The sequence below is a fragment of the Gigantopelta aegis genome, chromosome 6 (genome assembly GCF_016097555.1).
Source record: "Gigantopelta aegis isolate Gae_Host chromosome 6, Gae_host_genome, whole genome shotgun sequence".
NCBI lineage: Eukaryota > Metazoa > Mollusca > Gastropoda > Neomphalida > Peltospiridae > Gigantopelta > Gigantopelta aegis.
Genome location: NC_054704.1, coordinates 77,116,187 through 77,137,689, shown reverse-complemented (window position 1 = coordinate 77,137,689; position 21,503 = coordinate 77,116,187). Strand labels below are relative to the sequence as shown.

The 21,503-nt window shown below is 34.9% G+C and overlaps 2 protein-coding genes across 3 annotated transcripts in view; one reads left to right on the top strand and one right to left on the bottom strand.

Moving 5' to 3' along the window:
* LOC121375561 (glucosidase 2 subunit beta-like) overlaps positions 1-10,568 on the top strand; it is a 33,503-nt gene extending 22,935 nt beyond the window's left edge. The window contains exons 10-16 of one of the 2 annotated variants that reach the window (XM_041503068.1): positions 731-922; positions 2,736-2,876; positions 5,419-5,488; positions 6,068-6,137; positions 6,972-7,136; positions 7,570-7,669; positions 9,954-10,568. In XM_041503068.1, coding sequence (XP_041359002.1) covers positions 731-922; positions 2,736-2,876; positions 5,419-5,488; positions 6,068-6,137; positions 6,972-7,136; positions 7,570-7,669; positions 9,954-10,100 — 885 coding nt within the window. In that variant the 3' untranslated portion in view covers positions 10,101-10,568. The remainder of the gene's footprint in view (positions 1-730; positions 923-2,735; positions 2,877-5,418; positions 5,489-6,067; positions 6,138-6,971; positions 7,137-7,569; positions 7,670-9,953) is intronic. The other variant, XM_041503069.1, reaches the window with a different exon arrangement.
* Positions 10,569-11,793: 1,225 nt separating this feature from the next.
* On the bottom strand, positions 11,794-21,468 carry LOC121375840 (TM2 domain-containing protein CG10795-like). Its single transcript, XM_041503508.1, has 6 exons — positions 21,303-21,468; positions 20,469-20,548; positions 17,228-17,321; positions 15,983-16,074; positions 15,477-15,550; positions 11,794-13,924 (listed from the first exon to the last, which is right to left on the bottom strand). Exons 1-6 carry the CDS (start codon positions 21,440-21,442, stop codon positions 13,814-13,816), a joined length of 591 nt encoding a protein of 196 aa, XP_041359442.1. The 5' UTR covers positions 21,443-21,468; the 3' UTR covers positions 11,794-13,813.
* Between the last annotated feature and the right edge of the window lie 35 nt (positions 21,469-21,503).

Here is a 21,503-nt window from a genome sequence, read left to right as displayed (position 1 = left end):
CGGCACCCACCACCATCTGTTGAATGCTGCACTTGTTTGAGGACAGGTAATGTATCTATAAAAGAGAAAACACTCAAGTTTTCTCCATTTCATGCTTACGGATGCTTGATTTGTTGATTTGAATTTTAAAATTTAAAAATTAAGTTAGGAATCTTTAATATTAATGAAAGTGAGTTATTGTGTTCTTGTTTTTGCCCAATATTTGGTATATGAGATTACATACCATTAAGTGAATATTAATATCAGTGATTGGCTGATATATTCTGTTGTGCAAGAATAACCCAAATCTGGTTTAATATTTCTTAGAAATTCTTGTTAGTACATGTAGTTTTATTTGTTTAGGTTGGGTTAAAGGATGAATTAATGTTTTTTGTGTTTTTTTAATGGAAGTTATGTCATGAATATTTGATTAATAATTAAAGGGGCTCTATCTAAATTGCATATTTTGTGGTTATTTATCAGAAATGGAAAATTAGTGAATTATGGCACTTGCAAGTATGTTAATGCAAGGAACATTTGGGTCTGAAAATTTTGATTAGTGACATTTATAGTCAATTGGAAATTGATTAGCAATTACTGCTAAATGTTGTAAAATTATGTGGCAATCTCTAAAAGTTTTGTGGCTAATCATGATGCGATACTGAATAAAATGTTTACTCTAATTGATGTTTAATAGAAAAGCATAACTTCTCATTATAAAATGTTTTTATTGATCGATTCATACTCGTAGGAATACTTAGAGGACTTGGAGAAGGCCGGTAAAGATGAGTTCTTGGAGAAAATCTGGCCCAACATCAAAGAAATTTACAAATCGGCGAAACAAGAAGCGGAAGATAAAGGTGACAAGGAGGGAGAAAACCAGGAGGGTGACAGTGAAGAGCCATCAACCACAGAAACAACGGTCTCACCGCCTCCAGAAACGGTAAGAACCATAGAGAAATAAATGTCGTCCTTTTTCACTCACAAAACTGTAATGTTTTCAGGAGGACATGTGTTCACAGTTGAATATTTATTTGATGTATCAAGGTTCAAATTAATTTTGTGGAGTGGGAAGCAGGCTGCTTCTCAACATTTTTTTTGAACAGCAAATGAGCAATGTAGAAGAGTGGATACAGTTTATGATTTATAGTATTACACTTGAACATGAGGAAGGGCGGGATGTAGCCCACTTGTAAAGCGCTTATCTGATGCGTGGTCTGTCTAGGATCGATCCCAGTCGGTGGGCCTGTTGGACTATTTCTCATTCTAGCCAGTGCGCCATGACTGCTAATATGAAAAGCCATGGTATGTGCTATCCTGTCTATGGGATGGTCCATATAAAAGATCCTTTGCTACTAAAATGTAACAATGTAGCGGGTTTCCTCTCTAAGACTATATGTAAAAATTACATATAGTTTCACATCCAATAGCCGATGATTAATAAATCAATGTGCTCTAATGGTGTCGTTAACCAAAACAAAGTTTTAACTTTTTTTGAAATTGAGGAATTCTCTATATATCTGGATTACTGTCAGAAGTAAAATAAAAAAACAAAAGCTGCTTGTCAAGTCATATAGCAGGAAGCATGTTGTGTATTTTGACCATCATATGGTGCCTGCTCCTTGAGTGCTTGCCTTCCTGAATATGATACAGATATGCCACATGTTACGTAATTGTGTACAGAATGTTTCAGTGGCGGATCCAGAAAATTCATTTAGGGGGGCCCCAATGACATGAGGCGGAATACCAGTGGAACTTTGGGAGGAGGTTTGGAGGGGATTGTAAAAAAAATTAAAATTAATATATAATAAACTTACAATTGTCGCAAAATTTAGGAGGGGGGGGGGGGGGCTGAGCAGGGGGTATATGTCTCAGTTCCGTTTATATGGACTCTAAACAGTGAATACTACAGATAGCCCATACTAAAAATCCTTGTTTCAGATATTTTATTTCCTTCAGATATTCCACTCATTGCTGTCCTATAGATCATAACAAGAACATAACCAGTAAATATATTGAAAGTATATTTGAATATAAATAAATTAACTAACGTTTATGTGACTTGAACACTTAATAATGTGTTTTCCACAGTATAGTGACACAATAATAGATAAATGTCATGGTGCATGGAATGTATTCTCACATCATCAGAGGTGCTCCTATTAGCAGGAAATAATACAGCGCATGAATTTCGTAGTCAGTTGATGTATTTAACAACATTGTGTAACTAACTTGTACAGTTTAGTGTTAAATTAATTTTAAAAAATTTAATACCAGTCTGTTACTTTTATTAACACAAGTGTGCATTGGTTTCATACATATTTTGTCATTTTCCAATCCACACCAAAAGTCATTGCAAAAACACCGGCTAACAGTGAAACATGACCAGAATAAAATGTGTCATCTACAAAACACTAACTTTTCTAAATATAGATAATGAGTATGTCATGAAATCTACTTTTACTGCTACTGTTTACAAGAGCATTTATTTTTACACCGGTTAATATGGTGTCAGTGTAGAAGTAAGTGAAATGTATTTAAACATTATTTTTGGGGGTTCTCCTCACCCCAAGTTTTTAACAACCATTATTATTATTATTACTCTTCAGTATAAATAAAAATAAAGTATTCATCCATTTTAAATTAATGCATTATATACTAAATGAAAAAAAGAAGAAGACAAATAACACATTTTATGATATTCCTTGAGCATGTGCCATTGAACTTTGGTGTAAACGAGGTATGGTACATTATAGGCTGGCCACCCATCCCCACCAGGCACACCACCCCTAACCCCACCCGTTGATTTTGATGATATCGAGGAAGGTCACCACGAAGAGGATGATGAAATCGATGATGATGATGATGATGATGATGATCGTGTTGATCATTTCCCAGTGAGTAGATCTTTACTTGCCTGGAGCAGCCTCTTGATTCTGCTCGAACTGGTGTCCGAGGTTTGAGTACGGTTTGAACACAGAGTTTGTGACGCCATCAAATGTGTACTGTGAGACCTCGGAAGCCATGCTGTTTGTTGCATGCTGGAATGCTTACCCCTTTGTTTCAACTAACCCTTTGTCGTCACATGTTTGTCACAAGATTTCAAATGTGTGTTTAGTTCATGTGGAGTTTTTAATGCAGCTGCTAATTGACAGTTGTGACAAATTGGTACCAAATAAGCACATGTCTGTTTGTCCTGACAAGTGAAAATCTGCTCGGACAAGCAAAATGTCCAGTGGACAAGTGAAAATGTGTATTGCAGAATCATTTTGAGCAATTGAAAACATCATCTTGGTACTTGAGTAAAAAAACCCCATTTATTTGGACAGGTGAAAATATTGGCAGACAAGTTGATTACTAGATGTATTTGTTCAGTGGACTAGTAAAATATTCTTCTTATTTCGGTCACTGTGTTGCTAATCATTTGCTATTTATTCTAGTGCATTTTATTTATTTTTAAATTAGGAAAAGGTCTTGTAGAAGGAAAAAACAAATTGTCAGTTTGGTCGATAATAATTATGAATTGTCATTAAAAAAAACAAGGAAAGAAACTTGTTCAATGCTCTTTTACCCAATACTATCAAAAATAATATTTTGAAAATCTAGAATTCCAGATTTTAGCTAGCCAGTGCTCCACAACTGGTGTAACAAAGGCCATGGTATGTACTATCCTGTCTGTGGGATGGTGCATATAAAAGATATCTTGCTGCTAATTGAAAAGAGTAGTCCATGAAGTGGTGACAGCGGGTTTCCTCCCTCAATATCTGTGTGGTCCTTAACCATATGTCCGATGCCATATAACCGTAAATAAAATGTGATGAGTGCATTGTTAAATAAAACATTTCCTTCCTTCCTTCCAGATTTTAGCAGTAGCAGTAACCAAACACTGTTTTTGTCCCTGTCGTTTCATCAAAAGCTCACAAAATCCCCATTCTTTTTAAAAGCCTGAAACATTTTCTTAATTGTTTGTCCATTGTCATTGTTATCCTTGTATTATGTGTTTGTTATGTTACATGTATATTGGTGATGTTGGTCATAAATTACAGCAAGGGAATTGTGGTTATTCAGGATTTAAAAAAATATATTTGTACTCTCTATGCTTATAGAACTTTTAAAAGTGTAAACTCAAATCTTTAATGCCGTTACATGCATGCAGTATGTATACATGTGTTGCCTTGATGTTAAAGCTTCAACAGGTTAGAGACTTGAGTCTACATTTTAAGAGTTTTATAAGCCCAAGACTTTGATGCTTTTTATACATGGTGTAAAAGTTCTGTTAATTATTTCGAAATGCAGATGTAAAAATTTTACTGCTGATGACATGCTTGGAAACAGACTGTTGAAAATATTGATTTGGGTTTAGAATTCTCTGAGAAAGTGTAAAGAATTAAACTTTGTGACACATCATCTGGAAGATATCTTTAGTTGAAAAAAAATCTACTCTAATACAAATATAGAATCAGTATTGCCATATCATCACGTATAATTATAATTGTGTGGATAATTTGTCTGAGCATTTTAATAGGTCCACTAATTCTGTACCTCTGCTATTTAACATTTTTGAACATTTAAGCAAAATAAATTTAATCTGAAGCCATGAGTTATTAAATGCAGTGATCGTTAATGGAAAGCATTTTGGTCTAAAAGGCCATAGTATTTTTAACCCAATACTGGTAACCTTTTTGGTGGTGTATATTTGCACTGTGTTAAATATGACCTAAGTCTTCATAACCATAATATGATTTTTCATGATCCAAATCCGGTCTGTTTTTTGTGTGGAAGTAACAAAAACAGGATTAACTCTGTTTAGAATTTCCTTTAACATGAGTAATGGAAATATGGTTGTTATGTCTCCAGTCTGCAGCTTACTTTCTATGCTCATTGCAAGCCATGCTTCTCTTTGAACTTGTCTATTTACTAACAAATATCTACCCAAACACCTAAAGCATATTAATCTAACCTTCTTTTTATTAACTGCTAAATATCTTTGACATTCATTTCTGTGTGCAGTATTTGCAATAAAAATATTTCGTTTAATGAGCCATTATAAATTAAATGCTAAATTTTTATCTATATTTTTGTTTTCAAAATGGAGGTGGCGGGAGAATTTTATTTTGTATTTTGTATTGTCAGGACATTGGAAATGCGACCCATAATACATGCTTTAAAAAAAAAAAAAAATGAAGGTAGGCCTTTATTCTCGGGGATAAAAATCTAGGATTTATTTTATTGTGGCCTAATGCTTATGAGAGCTATGCCATTAAATACCATATTTTTAATGTTACATTCCAATCTTGTTATTTGCTGTTATTTCCCATTGTCAGTGCAGCATTTAAAGAATTCTTAACATTAAGTACCAAATGTAAAAATTATTCATATTCAAAGGAGCTGGTGTTTCTGTTTAAAATGTTAAATGTATTTCAAATTTATATTTTTTAGGCTACGGAAGAGAAAAAAGATGAAGATGTAATGCCAGAGTATGACGAAGAGACAAAGAGATTAATTGAAGGTAATACAATTTGTTTTGTTTAGCCTTTTGTCAATGTTAAGTTATTGCATTTCGGTCAATTTCTCACAAACTATAAATTCCACATCAATGAAACTAGGTTTATATTGACATCTATGAATGTTCAATTCAGTGCATTTTAAATATTGCTATTACTTATTAAAATACTTCAGCATCTAGTTCATTTGGTGTACAGATCCATTTTTCATAAAATGTAAGTCCTACATCAATGAAACTCTGTCTCTATTTGCATTTATCAATGGTTTTCTCAATTTAAAAAAAAAAAAAAAAAAAAAAAAAAAAATTAAATTAAAATTTTACTTAATATTTTAAATTCAATTATTATTATTATTATTGTTTTAACAACATTGAGATGAATATCAGCGAGATGTACATAAATTTTATGGTAGGCGAGGCATTAATTGTGCAGGATTCTTGTTTGTAAAGCAGTAATACATCTCAAGCTGTTGTATAGGAAAGAGAAATCATTATAAGAAACTGTCCTATTAATAACATTGCTGACAGTTTTAATTTTTGTGGAACATGATTTTGGACATTCAAAGTGCAATCTTTGTGTTACAGCTGCTGATGCAGCAAGACAGAAGTATGACGATGTTGATAAGAAAGTGAGAGATATTGAGAACGAGATCTCGTAAGTATTAATGACTAACAATAATGTTACAGCATGCTATACATTTTAACCAACAGCTGTGGTTTATCTCGAACCATGAGATCTCAAACTTCATGGTTCAAACCCTTGAACATCAAAATGATGATATTTTGACTGAGGATCTGCATATTGTCTTATTGTGCTTAAATATTTTAATAACATAAATAACATTTGATATTAAAGTCCATTATTAAAAGACTTGTTCATGGCATTTATTGTTTTTTAGTGAATTCTGTTCATCTGGTTACAAGTGACTATATTATAGTCTCAAATCATAATAAAATTTGGGGGCGGGATGTAGCTCGGTGGTAAAGCGCTCGCTTCATGCGCAGTCGGTCTGAGATTGATCCCCGTCAGTGGGCCCATTGGGCTATTTCTTGCTCCAACCAGTGCACCACGACTGGTATATCAAAGGATGTGGTATGTACTGTCTGTGGAATGGTGCATATAGAAGATCTCTTGCTATTAATCGAAAAGAGTAAGCCATGAAGTGGCGACAGCAGGTTTCTTCTCTCAATATCTGTGTGGTCCTTAACCACATGTCTGACGCAATATAACTGTAAATAAAATGTGTTGAGTGCGTCATTAAATAAAACATTTCTTTCTTTCATAATAAAATTTGATCATTACCATATTATTTGGTAGTCGATTATTTATTATCTCGGTTATAACTTACAATATCACTGTACGGTTTAGTGTTGTACATTTAATAAGAACCCTTGACATTTAAAAACAAAATTAACATTGATATTTCAAGATAATTAGTACCTACCAAATGCTATATGTGTGTTAATGTTGTTTCTTTTCTCTTTTCAGAGGATTAAAAAAATATTTAGAGACAGATTTTGGTCCAGAGCAAGAATTTGCTTTTCTTGAGAATCAGTGTTTTGAATACAGTGATAGAGAATACACGTATAAACTGTGTCCGTTCAACAGAGCATCACAGCGGCCCAAGGTTGGGGGCACTGAAACCAGTTTAGGGTTTGTAACTCTTATTAAATAATTGAACATAAATAATTATAATTAATCTTGTATCTTTTATGTAATATATTGCAAAATGACGGGTTTTTTTTGGGTTAGTATTGATAGTTGAGGTGTATGTCCAGGATAGTGTGCTTGAACCTTAATTGGACATGAGCATGTAAATGAATATATAGACAAAGAAAAGAGGCAATACACAAGTATTAGGTGATAATTGTGTACATTATTATGACGTGCCGATAATGTATTTGTAGTCATCATCATCATATTAACTAAAATGTGTAAAAGATTTTCTGCAACTGCTGTTTTACACGCATCTAATAAGAAGTTCAGTGGTCAATAGCTATTCAAAAATGATTTACTTCAGTTGATGTAAACTGTGTACCATATTATTACAACATGCCAAATGTTATAATTTGTTTTTGCTTTTCAGATTATGGGGTCATTGGGAGGGATCTGGAGATAACAAATATTCAGCACAAAAATATGAAAGAGGTCAAAACTGTTGGAATGGACCCGATAGATCTGTCAAGGTAAGTGTATTATTACACAAGCATATACAGTCAAAATGAATGTTGTACTACAGTCATATTTGTTTATAAAGAGCACTTCAAATTGGCCCTGCTCCCCTATTCATCAGTTTAGGTTCTGTCTAAAATACATTTTCTTGTAAACGTAATTTTTGTTTATTACTTGTAGCAATCTTTATATACTTCCATCAAGTCTGTGCAGTATATAAATAAAATTAGTTACGGAATTGATCCAAATTACACCCAGTCATTTCTGTTAGGTGAAAAATGGTTGTGAATACCTAAATTTTAATAAATTATGTAGAATTATAATAATTTCCTTTTCAAGTAGACTACTGCCGACTGTGTATGACAGCTAAGTTCATAGTATACTCCTTGAAATGCACTGCCATGTAACTATGGATGTGCATTCATCGGTCAATGTACATGTACAGTGAAACCCCTCAAAACCAGACCCTCAGCAAAACCAGACCCTCGGTAACCGTAATTGTCTCAAAACCAGACCCTCAGCAACCACAATTGTTTCAAAACCAGACCCTCAGCAACCACAATTGTCTCAAAACCAGACCCTCAGCAACCACAATTGTCTCAAAACCAGACCCTCAGCAAACGTAATCGTCTCAAAACCAGACCCTCGGTAACCGTAATTATCTCAAAACCAGACCCTCGGTAACCGTAATTGTCTCAAAACCAGACCCTTGGTAACCGTAATTGTCTCAAAACCAGACCCTCGGTAACCGTAATTGTCTCAAAACCAGACCCTCAGCAACCACAATTGTTCAAAAAACCAGACCCAATCAGATTGTCTCAAAACCAACCCTCAGCAACCACAATTGTCTCAAAACCAGACCCTCAGCAACCACAATTGTCTCAAAACCAGACCCTCAACAAACGTAATCGTAAAACCGTAATTGTCTCAAAACCAGACCCTCGGTAACCGTAATTGTCTCAAAACCAGACCCTCGGTAACCGTAATTGTCTCAAAACCAGACCCTTGGTAACCGTAATTGTCTCAAAACCAGACCCTCGGTAACCGTAATTGTCTCAAAACCAGATCCTCGGTAACCGTAATTGTGTCAAAACCAGACCCTCAGCAAACGTAATTGTCTCAAAACAAGACTCTCGGTAACCGTATTTGTCTCAAAACCAGACTATCAGCAACCGTAATTGTTTCAAAACCAGACCCTCAATAACCGTAGTTGTCTCAAAAGCAGACATTTTTCACAGTCCATTTTTAAATAGCAGTACAGACCATCTCTAAACCACATACCCTTTAAAGGTGCAGACCCTAGTTTCAGCCCGTAAAAATGGACACCAAGTTTAGTTAATCTGCAAACCTGCAACATGCATTTGGATATGGTTAAAACTGAGAGAAGCTAAAGTCTGTGATGTTTAACCTTTAGACTACTGGATTAATTTTTAACAAAAACCACGTTGAGTGGGTACAAGTTTATAATTTTTACTCACATATATTCACTTAAATGTTTTATAAAAACATGAAATAAAGTTCATATATTAATCGGTAAGTATTATTTTTGTGTCTTTTTTTGTAATTTTTATTATTTTAGATCGGCTAATGGTGATTAAAATTAGGCAAAAAATCGAAAAAGTTGCGTTTACTTACGGGCATTTGTGGCCAGCTGTCCAGTATTTATGTCCATTATTCCCGATAACAGTGGTTTTCTGACCAGAATTTTTTTTAAAACCCGAACTAAGATTCATATTGCAATATTTGGTAATTTTCGTTGTTGGTAAAACGATCAAATTTATTATCAAATTAGCTGTCACAATCAGCTATCGATCCCTGAAAATGACCGCGACGTGCCGCCATTGTTGTCAAGCGAAAATACTTACCGAAAACCACTTTTTGAACTCAAAATTTCAAGGTATTTTCAATTGAAAAAATCAAAACAAAAGCCACCATTTTGAAAAAAAATCTTTTTTCTTTAATTATATTTCCGTTTCCGGTGAGTTTCGTGTGCAAAACGGCGGGAAATATGAATTGGGGAATGCACTGTATACAGTGTACAGTATATCGACTGACGTGACGTCGGGCGAGATATCTCGCCTGCAGTAGTCAGAAGGTTAAACAGGGAAATACTGTCAAAAATAACTAGAGCTTGTCTCATTAACCATTACTTAGGCAAACATACATTTTTAAAAATTAGGGTATGTCGCTTTAAAACATGGATATTTGGTTTAGAGAGAATATAGTGGAATATTTGATGGTAACAATTTTTTTGTTTTTTTTGTTTGATGCTAACAATATTTTGTATTTTTGTTTCAGATATTATTTCAGTGTGGTTCAGAAAATGCCATACTGTCTGCATCCGAGCCTAGTCGATGTGAATATCAGTTTGAATTTGCAACACCGGCTGTTTGTAAACCACTGTCTCTAGATGAAGAAAAATCAGAATTACACGATGAGCTTTAACATTAACTGTTCATTTCAAACAATTTTTTTTTCACATTGTATCATTGTTTGATTATATCTGTTCATTGTTTGCATCATTTTCATTGCTGAAAACATGACCTTTTAAACTTATATTTGAAGTGCTTTTTTTCAAGTAGGCCACTACTTACATTTTCCGCCCTTGTGATGTGCCAATTTTAATACAAATAATTTATTATAGAGCCTAAGCACATCCATATTGACCAGAAAAAAGAAAGAAAAGAAAGTTTATTGTAGAGGGAGTATTGCTTTAAAAAAAAAAAAATTAAAGTTCTTATTGTCTTTTCAAAAATAATTAGCGACTTTAACCTATTACACACTTCTCACTCACACCAAATGCTCAATGTCTACTCACCCTTAGAAAACACAAATTCAAAAGTATTTTACTGTTCATATTACTTTGAAATGTACTCCATAAAATTGTTGCAATTAAAATGTCTTTTATGTTTATTTTGTGTTGTTATTCTTAAATTCATATCATTTTTTTTTATGCATTTAATTTTTTTCTGTGACCTAGTAGTCATGGGTAATCAAATCATCTTTATATTGGTTAAAGTGTTCTCCAGAATGTTATAATTGAATGTATATAGAAGAAAAAGAAGTTTGTTTTGTTTAAGGACACCACTGGAGCACATTGATTAATTAATCATTGGCTATTGGATGTCAGACATTTGGTTATTCTGACTCGTAGTATATATATATGGATGTGTTATAGCTTTTCAGGTATATCAACAATATATAGTTTTTGTAAGGCCTAAAATCTCAGGCATTGTAATAAGTCGAAATGGTAATTTATGTTACCACTTAAGTCGAGAACGGTACTTTATTCTCCACAAAATATTTATTAAACAAAAACACCACCACTTACATTTCGATGTGTCATTCAAATATAACACATACAAGTATCGGTAGCCTACAATAAGAACAGTGATACGAGTTAATAATAGTGTCTGAAGGGATTGGGGCGAGATGTAGCCTGGTGGTAAAGCGTTCGTTTGATGCACGGTCAGTCTAGGAACGATCCCCGCCGGTGGAGCCATTGGGCTATTTCTCGTTCCAGCCAGTGCTCCACAACTGGTGTAACAAAGCCTGTTGTATTTACTATCCTGTCTGTGGGATGGTGCATATAAAAAAGATCCCTTACTGCTAATCGAAAAGAGTAGCTCATGAAGTGGCGACAATGGGTTTCCTCTCAATATATGCGTAGTCCATAACCATATGTCCGACGCCATATAACCGTAAATAAAATGTACTGAGTGCATTGTTAAATAAAACATTTCCTTCCTTCCTGAAGGGATTTTGCAGTATTAATAATAATAAAAGAAATGTTGTAAACTATAGATTACCAGGGCCCTGTTCCACCAAGCAATCTTCGCACTAAGATCATCTTAAGTGTATACAGTAGTTAGCGGCACTTTAGGTGATCTTAGTGCTAAAATCGTTTTATGGAACTGAGCCCAGGCCCGTATTTTGTGGGTTACCAGGCATTATTCTTATTTCGGTGCTTGAAAGTGTTTATACAAAATGTTGATATTGTAAGGAATATTTTTATTCACATTGTTTTTAAAAGCACAAACTAGCATTAACACACACACAGAGAGTTTATGGTTTGCTCATTGATAATTGTAAAAGGCCCCTTGGCTGGTTTGGGAAAATCTACAAAAAACACAAAAACTTCTTTACTATTTTAATTTAATCTTGATCCATTTTCATTCATACAAATAAGGTGGAATGGCTATAAATGTACTGATGATGGAACATTTTGTCCACCACATTCTATGTTTTAACAACAACAGACAATATACAATACTATCACACAAAGTTTAATGATCCTGCACAAGTTTTACAATAAAAACATCCATCCATCCATTTAATATTCAGATGAACAGTTTAATATCTGGGTGTTATAATGATTTAATGATGGGAGCACACTGATGAAATATGACATGATAATCTCCCCTGATCTGAAGTTGAACATCATTAATAAATCGCGTTTATCCACATCGATGTACAAAATGAGCTGACTGTTATGTATGGATTACACAAGATACAGTATATGAAATGGATATAAAAAAGGCCAACTCATTTTCACACCAACACATTTACAACATGCAAGTAAATAAATGTATGATGAAAACGAATGAACATAATCTCAATATGCAGCCACCATGATGGTACATGTATTGATGAAAAAACCAAAAATGATAATGAAGTGATTGCGAAACAAAACTAATGGGTTGACTACAAGTTTTAAACTGTGCTTAATACCGGCCTCTGTGATGTAGTGGTTAAGCCATTGGCTATACGGCTGGTAGGTACAGGGTTTGGCTCCTACTTGGAGCAAGTTTTCAGGACTAGCTCTGCCATTCACCAATTGTAAATTTTAAAAAGTTGGTGAATTTTATTTTAATTTGGCGGAAAAAAATTGTGTGATAATTGATTTTTTGTTGGAAAATAGCTATAGGTTTTGCATTTTTTTACATAATTTAGCGAAATTTTCTAATCGCCCACAGCAAGCCCTGGTTTTAACAGAATATTTGTTAGGTGTAAGGTTACTGCTCAGGGCCCTGTTCCACGAAGCGATCTTAACCCTAAAATCAACTTAAGTGCATAGGGTAGCTGTGCGCTTAAGGTAATCTTAGGGCTAAGATCGCTTTGTGGAACGTGACCCTGGGGTCTAATTAACAAAGCTCTGTTAGGCTCTATTAGACAACTTTGCATCCTCTTTGCAAGTCTTTTAGCATTGCGAGATCACAAAGTTGCAAGAGATCAGTGAATTAGGTCCCCGACCTCTCCCAAACGTCTTAACAACTAACCATTAGCCCACTGTCCTGGACAAATGGCCCAGATAAAAGGTGTGTGCCTTAGACAATGTACTTGAACCATAATTTGATTAAGCATGAAAAAACCCAACCCTTAAATGAAAATGAAAAATCAAGCTTTGTTGTAAAATGAAATAATGCAGTGATTGGTAAACTGGACTCCACAAAAATGTAGAGCATTTATCACAGGTTCTGCTTTTCATCAGTTCCTTTTTACTCCAGTTTTGTCCAAATATTCATTTACCTTTGGAACATAAGGCAAATTATCTACTGTCAACCACCTATATTGTGAGCACAGTGTTCAAGACCACAGGGCCAGTTGACAAAGAAATGTAACTAACAGTTCCACATGCAAATGGTACATGTACGTAATTCCCATTTTACTGCAGTAACTGAGGGTTGTATAGAGCACACATTGCATATAAGTAAATGCTGGATGTGCATAGTAGCTTAGAATGTGTATGTTTTTACTGGCATGCAAGTGAGCTGTTTTTAAAAGTATTTTCACGAGCATCAAAACAGAGTGTTTGTGGAAAAGAGTTGTTTTTTCATTCAACCAATAATAACAACATATAGGAGTATGGATTTAAGCAAATTATATTCTTGGGAACCTGTGTGATGAGTTACTTGTTTCAATCAATAAGTGTGGCTTACGTCTCGCAAGTATTACAGGTGTTTTGTTACCTGGCTGTGGTGGAGTTTTAGACATAATTTATGCTGTGGGCAGAAAGCTATTCTTGTCCCATCAAAATTGTCCAGTTTTTAATGATTGTTAACTGGAACAAGAGACGACCAACTGGACTTGAACATCGGCTATTGGCCACATGTCTTCTTGATGTCACTGAGAACTGGAATATTTCAAAAGTTACAGCCCTATGTGTAATCTTGTGGTTTTAAGTAAGTTTCATTGTCCATCACAACACTTGACATGATAGCTCCATAGTAATCTATCACATAGTCTGATCCATCAGATGGTTTAACAACCTGAAATTAAACAAGTATGCTTATGTACATACATAATGTACATATGTATTATGTACATAATGGTTTCAACAAGGAGGAGATGCACTTGAGAAGAAACAAAAAAAGGTTGTGAGTACTGCTTAGTTTTTAGCTATACATACCTCCTACCAGGCCCAACCAATTTTCAAACCTTCTAAGTTCAAGGGCCATTACTCTGTCAAAAATGGGTATTTTCCTGTGAAAGCTGAACTTGATATATAACACCAGCCTTGGTGGCGTCGTGGTTAAGCTATCAGACATAAGGCTGGTAGGTACAGGGTTCGCAGCCTGGTACCGGCTCCCACCCAGCTACTTTTAATGACTTAATGGGTAGGTGTAAGGCCACTACACCCTCATCGCTCTCTAACCACTAACAATTAACAACTAACCCACCGTCCTGGATAGCTGATGTGTGTGTGCCTAGGACAGTGTGCTTGAATCTTAATTGGATATCAACACAAAAATAAGCTGAAATGAATATGTAACTTTATATGATGAAGATCCACATAAAATTTTGGCTCAATACCTTGAGGCATTGCGAAAGAAAAGTCGAGAAAATTATACGTGAGAGAGATAGATGGATGGACAGACACACAGACAGATGGAGATGAGACCTATAGTTTCCTCTTTGTTGGTCAGGTGAGGGACTATTAAACCCGATTAATGAATGGATTCTCTCATATTCTCAGTATACGTTTGATTGAAAATAAGTTTCAAATATTCAAGTAAAACATTTCCTGACACAGTAAGTTTTGTGTGGGACAGATCAATGCTTGTCCTCTATGGAGATAAAAAGACCCACTTCACTAAAGCCTTGAGTTTCATAAGAATGGTGTATAGCAGTACATCAAAACAGTTTAAACAAAATAAAAGCTGTGTGATGCTTATCATACAGTGGATCCAGAAAGAAACATCCACATCTTACCATTAATAACTGCATCATGGGTGTCAATATCATAAATAAATTTAACAAATACATTAAGCTACACTTAATAACAAAACAAAGGTTTCTAACCAACTAATGACTTAATCTCACAAAGTCGACTTTACTTCAAACATCATGCTTAAGGTCAGATAACCTGCCTCGGTGGCACAGTGGTCAAGCCATCGAACTACAGGCTGGTAGGTACAGGGTTTGCAACCTGGTACCGGCACCAACCCAGAGCAATTTCTCAAGGGCTCAGTGGGTACGTGTAAGGCCACTACACCCTCTTCTCTCTCATTAACCACTAACCAACTAACTACTAACCCACTGTCCTGGTTAGACAGCCCAGATAGCTGAGGTGTGTGCCCAGGACAGCATGCTTGAACCGTAATTTGATATAAGCACGAAAATAAGTTGAAATGAAATGTTAGACATAGTAGCACAGTAAAGACTACCAATAAATCGGAGGCTTATTCAGCCAATTTTAATCAGTGATGACTATCACCATAATGTGCTGTAGGCATACTGCTGTTGGTTTTTCAATTAAGTGCAGCAAACATCCTTTACTTTGAAACCAAACTGCATAAAATAATTGTTACTTCTTCTTACCTGTGTAGCTATCAGCAAAATATCAACTAGCTGTCCCAAAAACATAAACCCCATTGTGGCAAATTTGACCAGTCCTGTTGATATACAAGAAATAATAATACATAAAATTATATATCAAATGGAACAAACTGCAGTTTTTTAAAGTTAGTTAGTTTTTGTTTAATGACACCACTAGAGCACATCGATTAATTATTCATTGGCTGTTGGATGTCAAACATTTGGTAATTTTCACTTGTAATCCTCTGAGGAAACCCGCTAAATGTTTTCATTAGCAGCAAGAGATCTTTTAAATGCACTTTTCCCAGACAGGATGGCATCTAACCACACAAATTTATTTTAAATTAAATAAACACATAGTTGTAGTTTAGTTAACCATAGAGTTGTTTTTCTGCAGGGTGACCCTACTGATGCAAATATTTCACTATTATATAAAATCAAGTTTGTATCATTTATGTTTAATGTTAGAATGATATTAGAAAAAAATGTTTTATAAATGATATACCAACCTATTGCAGGGTAGCCCAAATAAAAACGGTCTATTCCAAACATTCCAAGAAATATTGATAACAGAAGTGAAACTTCAAAGGAATGACCATTTCTGAAAGAAAAAAGTAAAAGACATCATGCAACCATGCTTCCTATTGATCTGATAACCCCTACCTGATAATTCGAAGTGTTATCATGTCACTAGGGAATGAGTTGTGTGCATGACAGATGTTTGCTCAATTTTCACGTACGTGGTTTTCTCATTTTTCAAACATCCATTTACAGCAATAATTGTAGAACTGCATAAATAAATGTAACATTTACACTTCCTGTAACGCCAAATTACCTCTTATTTTTCAATTCTCCATTATTTGCTCCCAATCAGAACTAGCCAGCATTTTGAATTAACATTATAAAACAAAAAAGCAAGTAGTTTCCTGCAAAGAATGTTTACATTAGACATCACAGTCACTAGCAGCCAGCGATGTAGATCTTCTTCAGGTCACACATTATGTGACATATTAAGCTTGGGTTTATTTTCACAGAAAAAGGTACAAAAATTGTAATGTGACACAACAGACTTTGAAATATAATCAAAATATTTTATTTAAAATTTGGAAATGCATAACTTTTAGGCTGGCTATGCCATTCCCAAGATGCTTTCGGGCACCTGCTATTGTCAGACTTCCGGTAGTAGTTTCTACATGATAAAACTAAGTTTCTATACTGCTTTTGACTGAAGTATATTACAAAAATATAACTTGAAAGGGGTTGCATGATCAAAAAAATATCAGATTACTACGTTTTGATATCGTGGTTATTTGGCTCGGTTCGATAACAGTGATAGTTATCTAAACCTCGCCAAATAACCATATCAAAACGTAGAAACCTGATATTCTATATTTACACAGTAAGTGTTATAGAAAAGAAATAATATGCAACTGATTAATTTTGAATGCAAAGTCTGTTGAAATTATTTAATATATAAAGACAGGAAATTTGAAAACCATTTGATCAACCACAAAACGTTTCATTTCACTTGTTTAAAAAAATATTCACGAGACACAATTTGGTAACTAATTGTATTTTAAAATTTAAAATTAATATTCATTGAGTAATTAAGTATTGTGTGATGAATTTACAAAAAAACATTTGTCAATCATCTAGTTTCTTAAATTACAAGCATTTTGCAACAGCAGATATGTTTTTCATGCTGAGGTATTGTTCATTTATTCATTCAGGAACAGCCACGACCTGATACTCACGTCCACTTGCAGGCAGTAGTTTTATAAAAGCCGACAGACGATCCATTATAGGTGACCCCATCACATGTTATATTCACTGCTGGTCTACAAGGAACTGAAAGAAACAATACTCATTAATTGTAATGTCAATAAAAAAGTACAAATGAAAAGGTTTTTTTGTTTAACAACACCAAGAGCATACTGATTAATTGATCATCGGCTATTGGATGTCAAACATTTGATAATTCTGACACGTAATCATTAGAGGAAACACACTATATCTTTTCCTAATGCAGCAAGAGATCTTTTATATGCATTTTCCCACAAACAGGAAAGCACATATCACAGCCTCTGACCAGTTGTGGTACTCTGGTTGTAATGAGAAAAAAACACAACCAGCTGAATGGATCCATAGAGCTAGTTCGATCCTGCGACACAAGCACCTCAAGCGAGCACTCAACCAACTGAGCTAAATCCCGTCCAAGTAGAAGTGAATTAATAAAATCTAAAACAAATTGTACTTCAAATACTAAAATATACTGTTCTACAGAACTTTATCAATACTAACTATAGTATTGTTGGAAATAGAATAAAAATGATTTTAGTCTATTATTTCTTACATATTAAACTGACAAGTAAATATTTTGTAAATATCTATTTAATGATAGTCTACCTAATTTAGCATTTACTTGTTTGGGCGCTCATTGATGTTCAAGGTGGTGTTTACTTTTGAAATTAAAAGAAAAATGTCAGTAAACAGGTGATTTGTCCACTTTATTGGAACAGACTATAACAAATTTTGGTCAACATGTGTCAATTCATTGCTGTTACAATATGTGAGGGACTGTTTCTGATGACGGTTTACCCCTATCCCTCTCCAAAATAAAATATTTGTAGTCAGTTATAAGTAACTTTTGAGCAAAACTGTCAAGAACCATTATGAGTGATCTATTATACCGGTATTAAAGGTGCTATCTCAGTGTTGCACAATGACAGCTATTGCAAATCATTTTTTTTTTAAAAATTAATTAAAAAAATTGATTTAACATTTAAAAAAAGACACCTTTAACAATATGCCCATAAATTATTATAGGAAATAATTTTATCTACTGGTAGGAAATACATTTTTATTGGAGAATGTTTATCACAGCTCGCATATAACTATGATATAGCACCTTTAAACTGTTGCAAGATTGTGTAAATTTCTAATGTACTTATATTGAATTTATATTCAATAAATATGCTTTGTCATAATTAATAATTTATGCTGCAATTCAAAATAATCAGTTGACTTGAATTAAAAGTTTGTTTAAGGGTAAATGAAATTGACACATATCGATCAAAATATGTTATAGTCTGTTCCAATAAAGGTAAAAAATCACCTGTTTACTGACATCTTTAGTTTAATTTCAAGAGTAAACACTACCTTGTACATCAATGAGAGCCCAAACAAGTAAATGCTAAATTAGGTAGAGTATCATTGAATGGGTATTTACAAAATATTTACTGGTCAGTTTAAAATGAAAGAAATAATCGACGAAAATAATTGTTATTCTATTTGCGACAGTACTTTAGTATCAGTTATGCAGAACATACTCATAAGCATTAAATACCTAAATCTTAGATGATGGTGACCACAATGGTTGCAGTCTCAAATAAAAGCAAGTTATAGATTTGATTAATAAAAGTGCAATTTTTTTTTAATAAATTTATTTACACAAAATATATATATACTCTGTCAGAAAAGAAACGCATAGGTGATAGGGAAAGAAGAAAAGTGTTCGATTTGACAAAATATCGTTTTTTGGTACAATGTTGCTGAATGACCATGTTTGTTAATGTTCCTGGGATGGGACAGCATGCCCAAATGCACCCTAAAACAAATTTAACGCACGTTGTGCGACAAATGCAGGAAATCAGTGTGAAATGGTCATATTTTGGCAAATGCACGTGAAACTCAAGGAAAAGATTGGGGTAGTGATGGGTATTTAAAGCTGCAATGCTTGCAATGATGCCTCATTTCCATTTCGACGTAGATGAGTTACAAGATGACACGACTAAGTCTGCCAAAACGAGACATTGCAATAGGCAGCCTCCAGTTAGGTGAATCGCAGTCGGCAGTCGCACGCCACATGAACGTCCATCAGAGCACCATTTCACATCTCTGGGACAGGTACTAGCAGTTTCAATCAGCTGAAGACCGGCCCAGAAGTGGAAGACCTCGCATAACAAAGATCACTACATCCTGGTTCTGCACTTGCATCACCGAACTGCCACAGCAACGAACACTGCTGGACGCATACCTGGTTTGAGAAGGGTGTCCAGACAAACCATTCGGAACTGACTTCAAGAAGCTGGTTTACGGGCTAGGAGACCGTATGTTGGCCCTGCCCTGCGACATCAACATCGACATTTACGTGTTCGCTGGTGCACGAATGGCGGCGAGTATGGTTCAGTGACGAGTCACGTTTCCTTCTACAGCGACGTGATGGGCGATAACATGTTTACAGATGCCGCAATGAACGTTTTGCCAACAACTGCGTCGCACAAGTTGACAGATTCAGTGGAGGAAGTGTCATGATGTGGGGAGCCATCTCATACACCGGCAGAAGTGAACTTGTGTTCGTACAAGGCAACCTGACAGCTGTACGCTACCACAATGAAATTCTTTGCCATCACATGCTTCCCATTTTGGATCGACAGAGAGAACTCTTTCAGCAGGAAAATGCCAGGCCGCATACGGCCTACAGAATGAGAACATTAATGTGCTGCCATGGCCATCAATATCACCAGATCTCAACCCCATTGAACATATATGGGACGAACCGGACAGACGTGTACGCCAGCGTGACCTGGAGCCTCAGATGCATCCGCAACTGTCACATGCACTGCAGGAAGAATGGGCTAGGATTCTACGTGCCCGGATTCAGAGACTCATTCAGTCTATGCTAAGGAGATGTCACACAGTGATTGCTGCTGCTGGTACTGATTTCAGCATCCTCGTGCGACGCTGTTTGGTGAAAAAAACGCCTCCACTGCCGTCAGTCTATAGCAAGAACATTATCACATACTCATGTCAAATTTGACTATGATACGAACATAAATAACAAAATTATGCCACTTTGTATTAAAGAGATAATTCCATGAATATTTCGCCTATGCGTTTCTTTTTTGATAGAGTATATTTGACTGCATCTCCAGTATGAATTGTGTATTCAAACAAATATTTTTTAATGCGATCTTAACCTAATTACTTTTATACCTGGAACTTTTCTTGTTTTGGGGTTGCATCCCTTTGCTTGCTGTGTTTCAGGATCAATTTCAGGTGCATCGCAAAGATATCTGAGATGAGTTGAGGAAATGGCAAAACAATATGAGATTACTAAAAATATGTTTTTCTACACGGTAAGATATGTTATATTCAGAGCTTCTAGAATTTTTATAAAATCCACTAGCCATGGGATCAGAGATTTTAAAATTTACTAGCCACGATTAAAAAAACCTTACTTCAATACAATTTTACTAAATAATAGTAATAATCGGATATGTCACCTAAAGATGGAGGTAGAGCTTAAAAACACTAAGATTTGTGGGTGGGGATAGTGGTGGGGGTTGGGTTTTGGGGACAGGATAGTCATATTTACAAAATAGACGTAACTGTAACATTTGACAAAATATTTTCACTAGCCGTCGGGAATGGCAATAGTAGTTATTTACTGGCCCAATACTGAATATCACTAGCCATGGAAGTGAGGCTACCATAATCTAGAAGCCCTGCTAGCCGTCGGGCATGGCAATAGTAGTTATTTACTGGCCCAATACTGAATATCACTAGCCATGGGAGTGAGGCTACTATAATCTAGAAGCCCTGTATATTCATTCAATTGTGTATGAAGCAAAACAAGATTGCAAAAAAGTGACTATCCACAGAATTGTCAGAAAGTCATTTGTCAATATTAATTGTTTTGAAAACGTTATATAAGAATTGACAAACACACTCTAACCGCAAAACGTATCGCGTTATCCTACACCCCCAACGTTACATAACTGATGAAGGTAAGTGTCACGTTAACGTTCAATAAAACTAAAAGGATACTGTCCCATTAATAACTGAGCACACGTCATCTGATCGCCCTGTCTGCTCTCTTCATTACTTGGTTCCGCACTAATTAAAGACAACATAGCATAAAGTAATACGAAAACGTTCATAATTTGTGTAAATTGAAAATATTCCATTATTTTTTCTGTAAACACTTCCTGGAGAATTCGTAAACTATTTTTCTTTTTGATGTTGCGC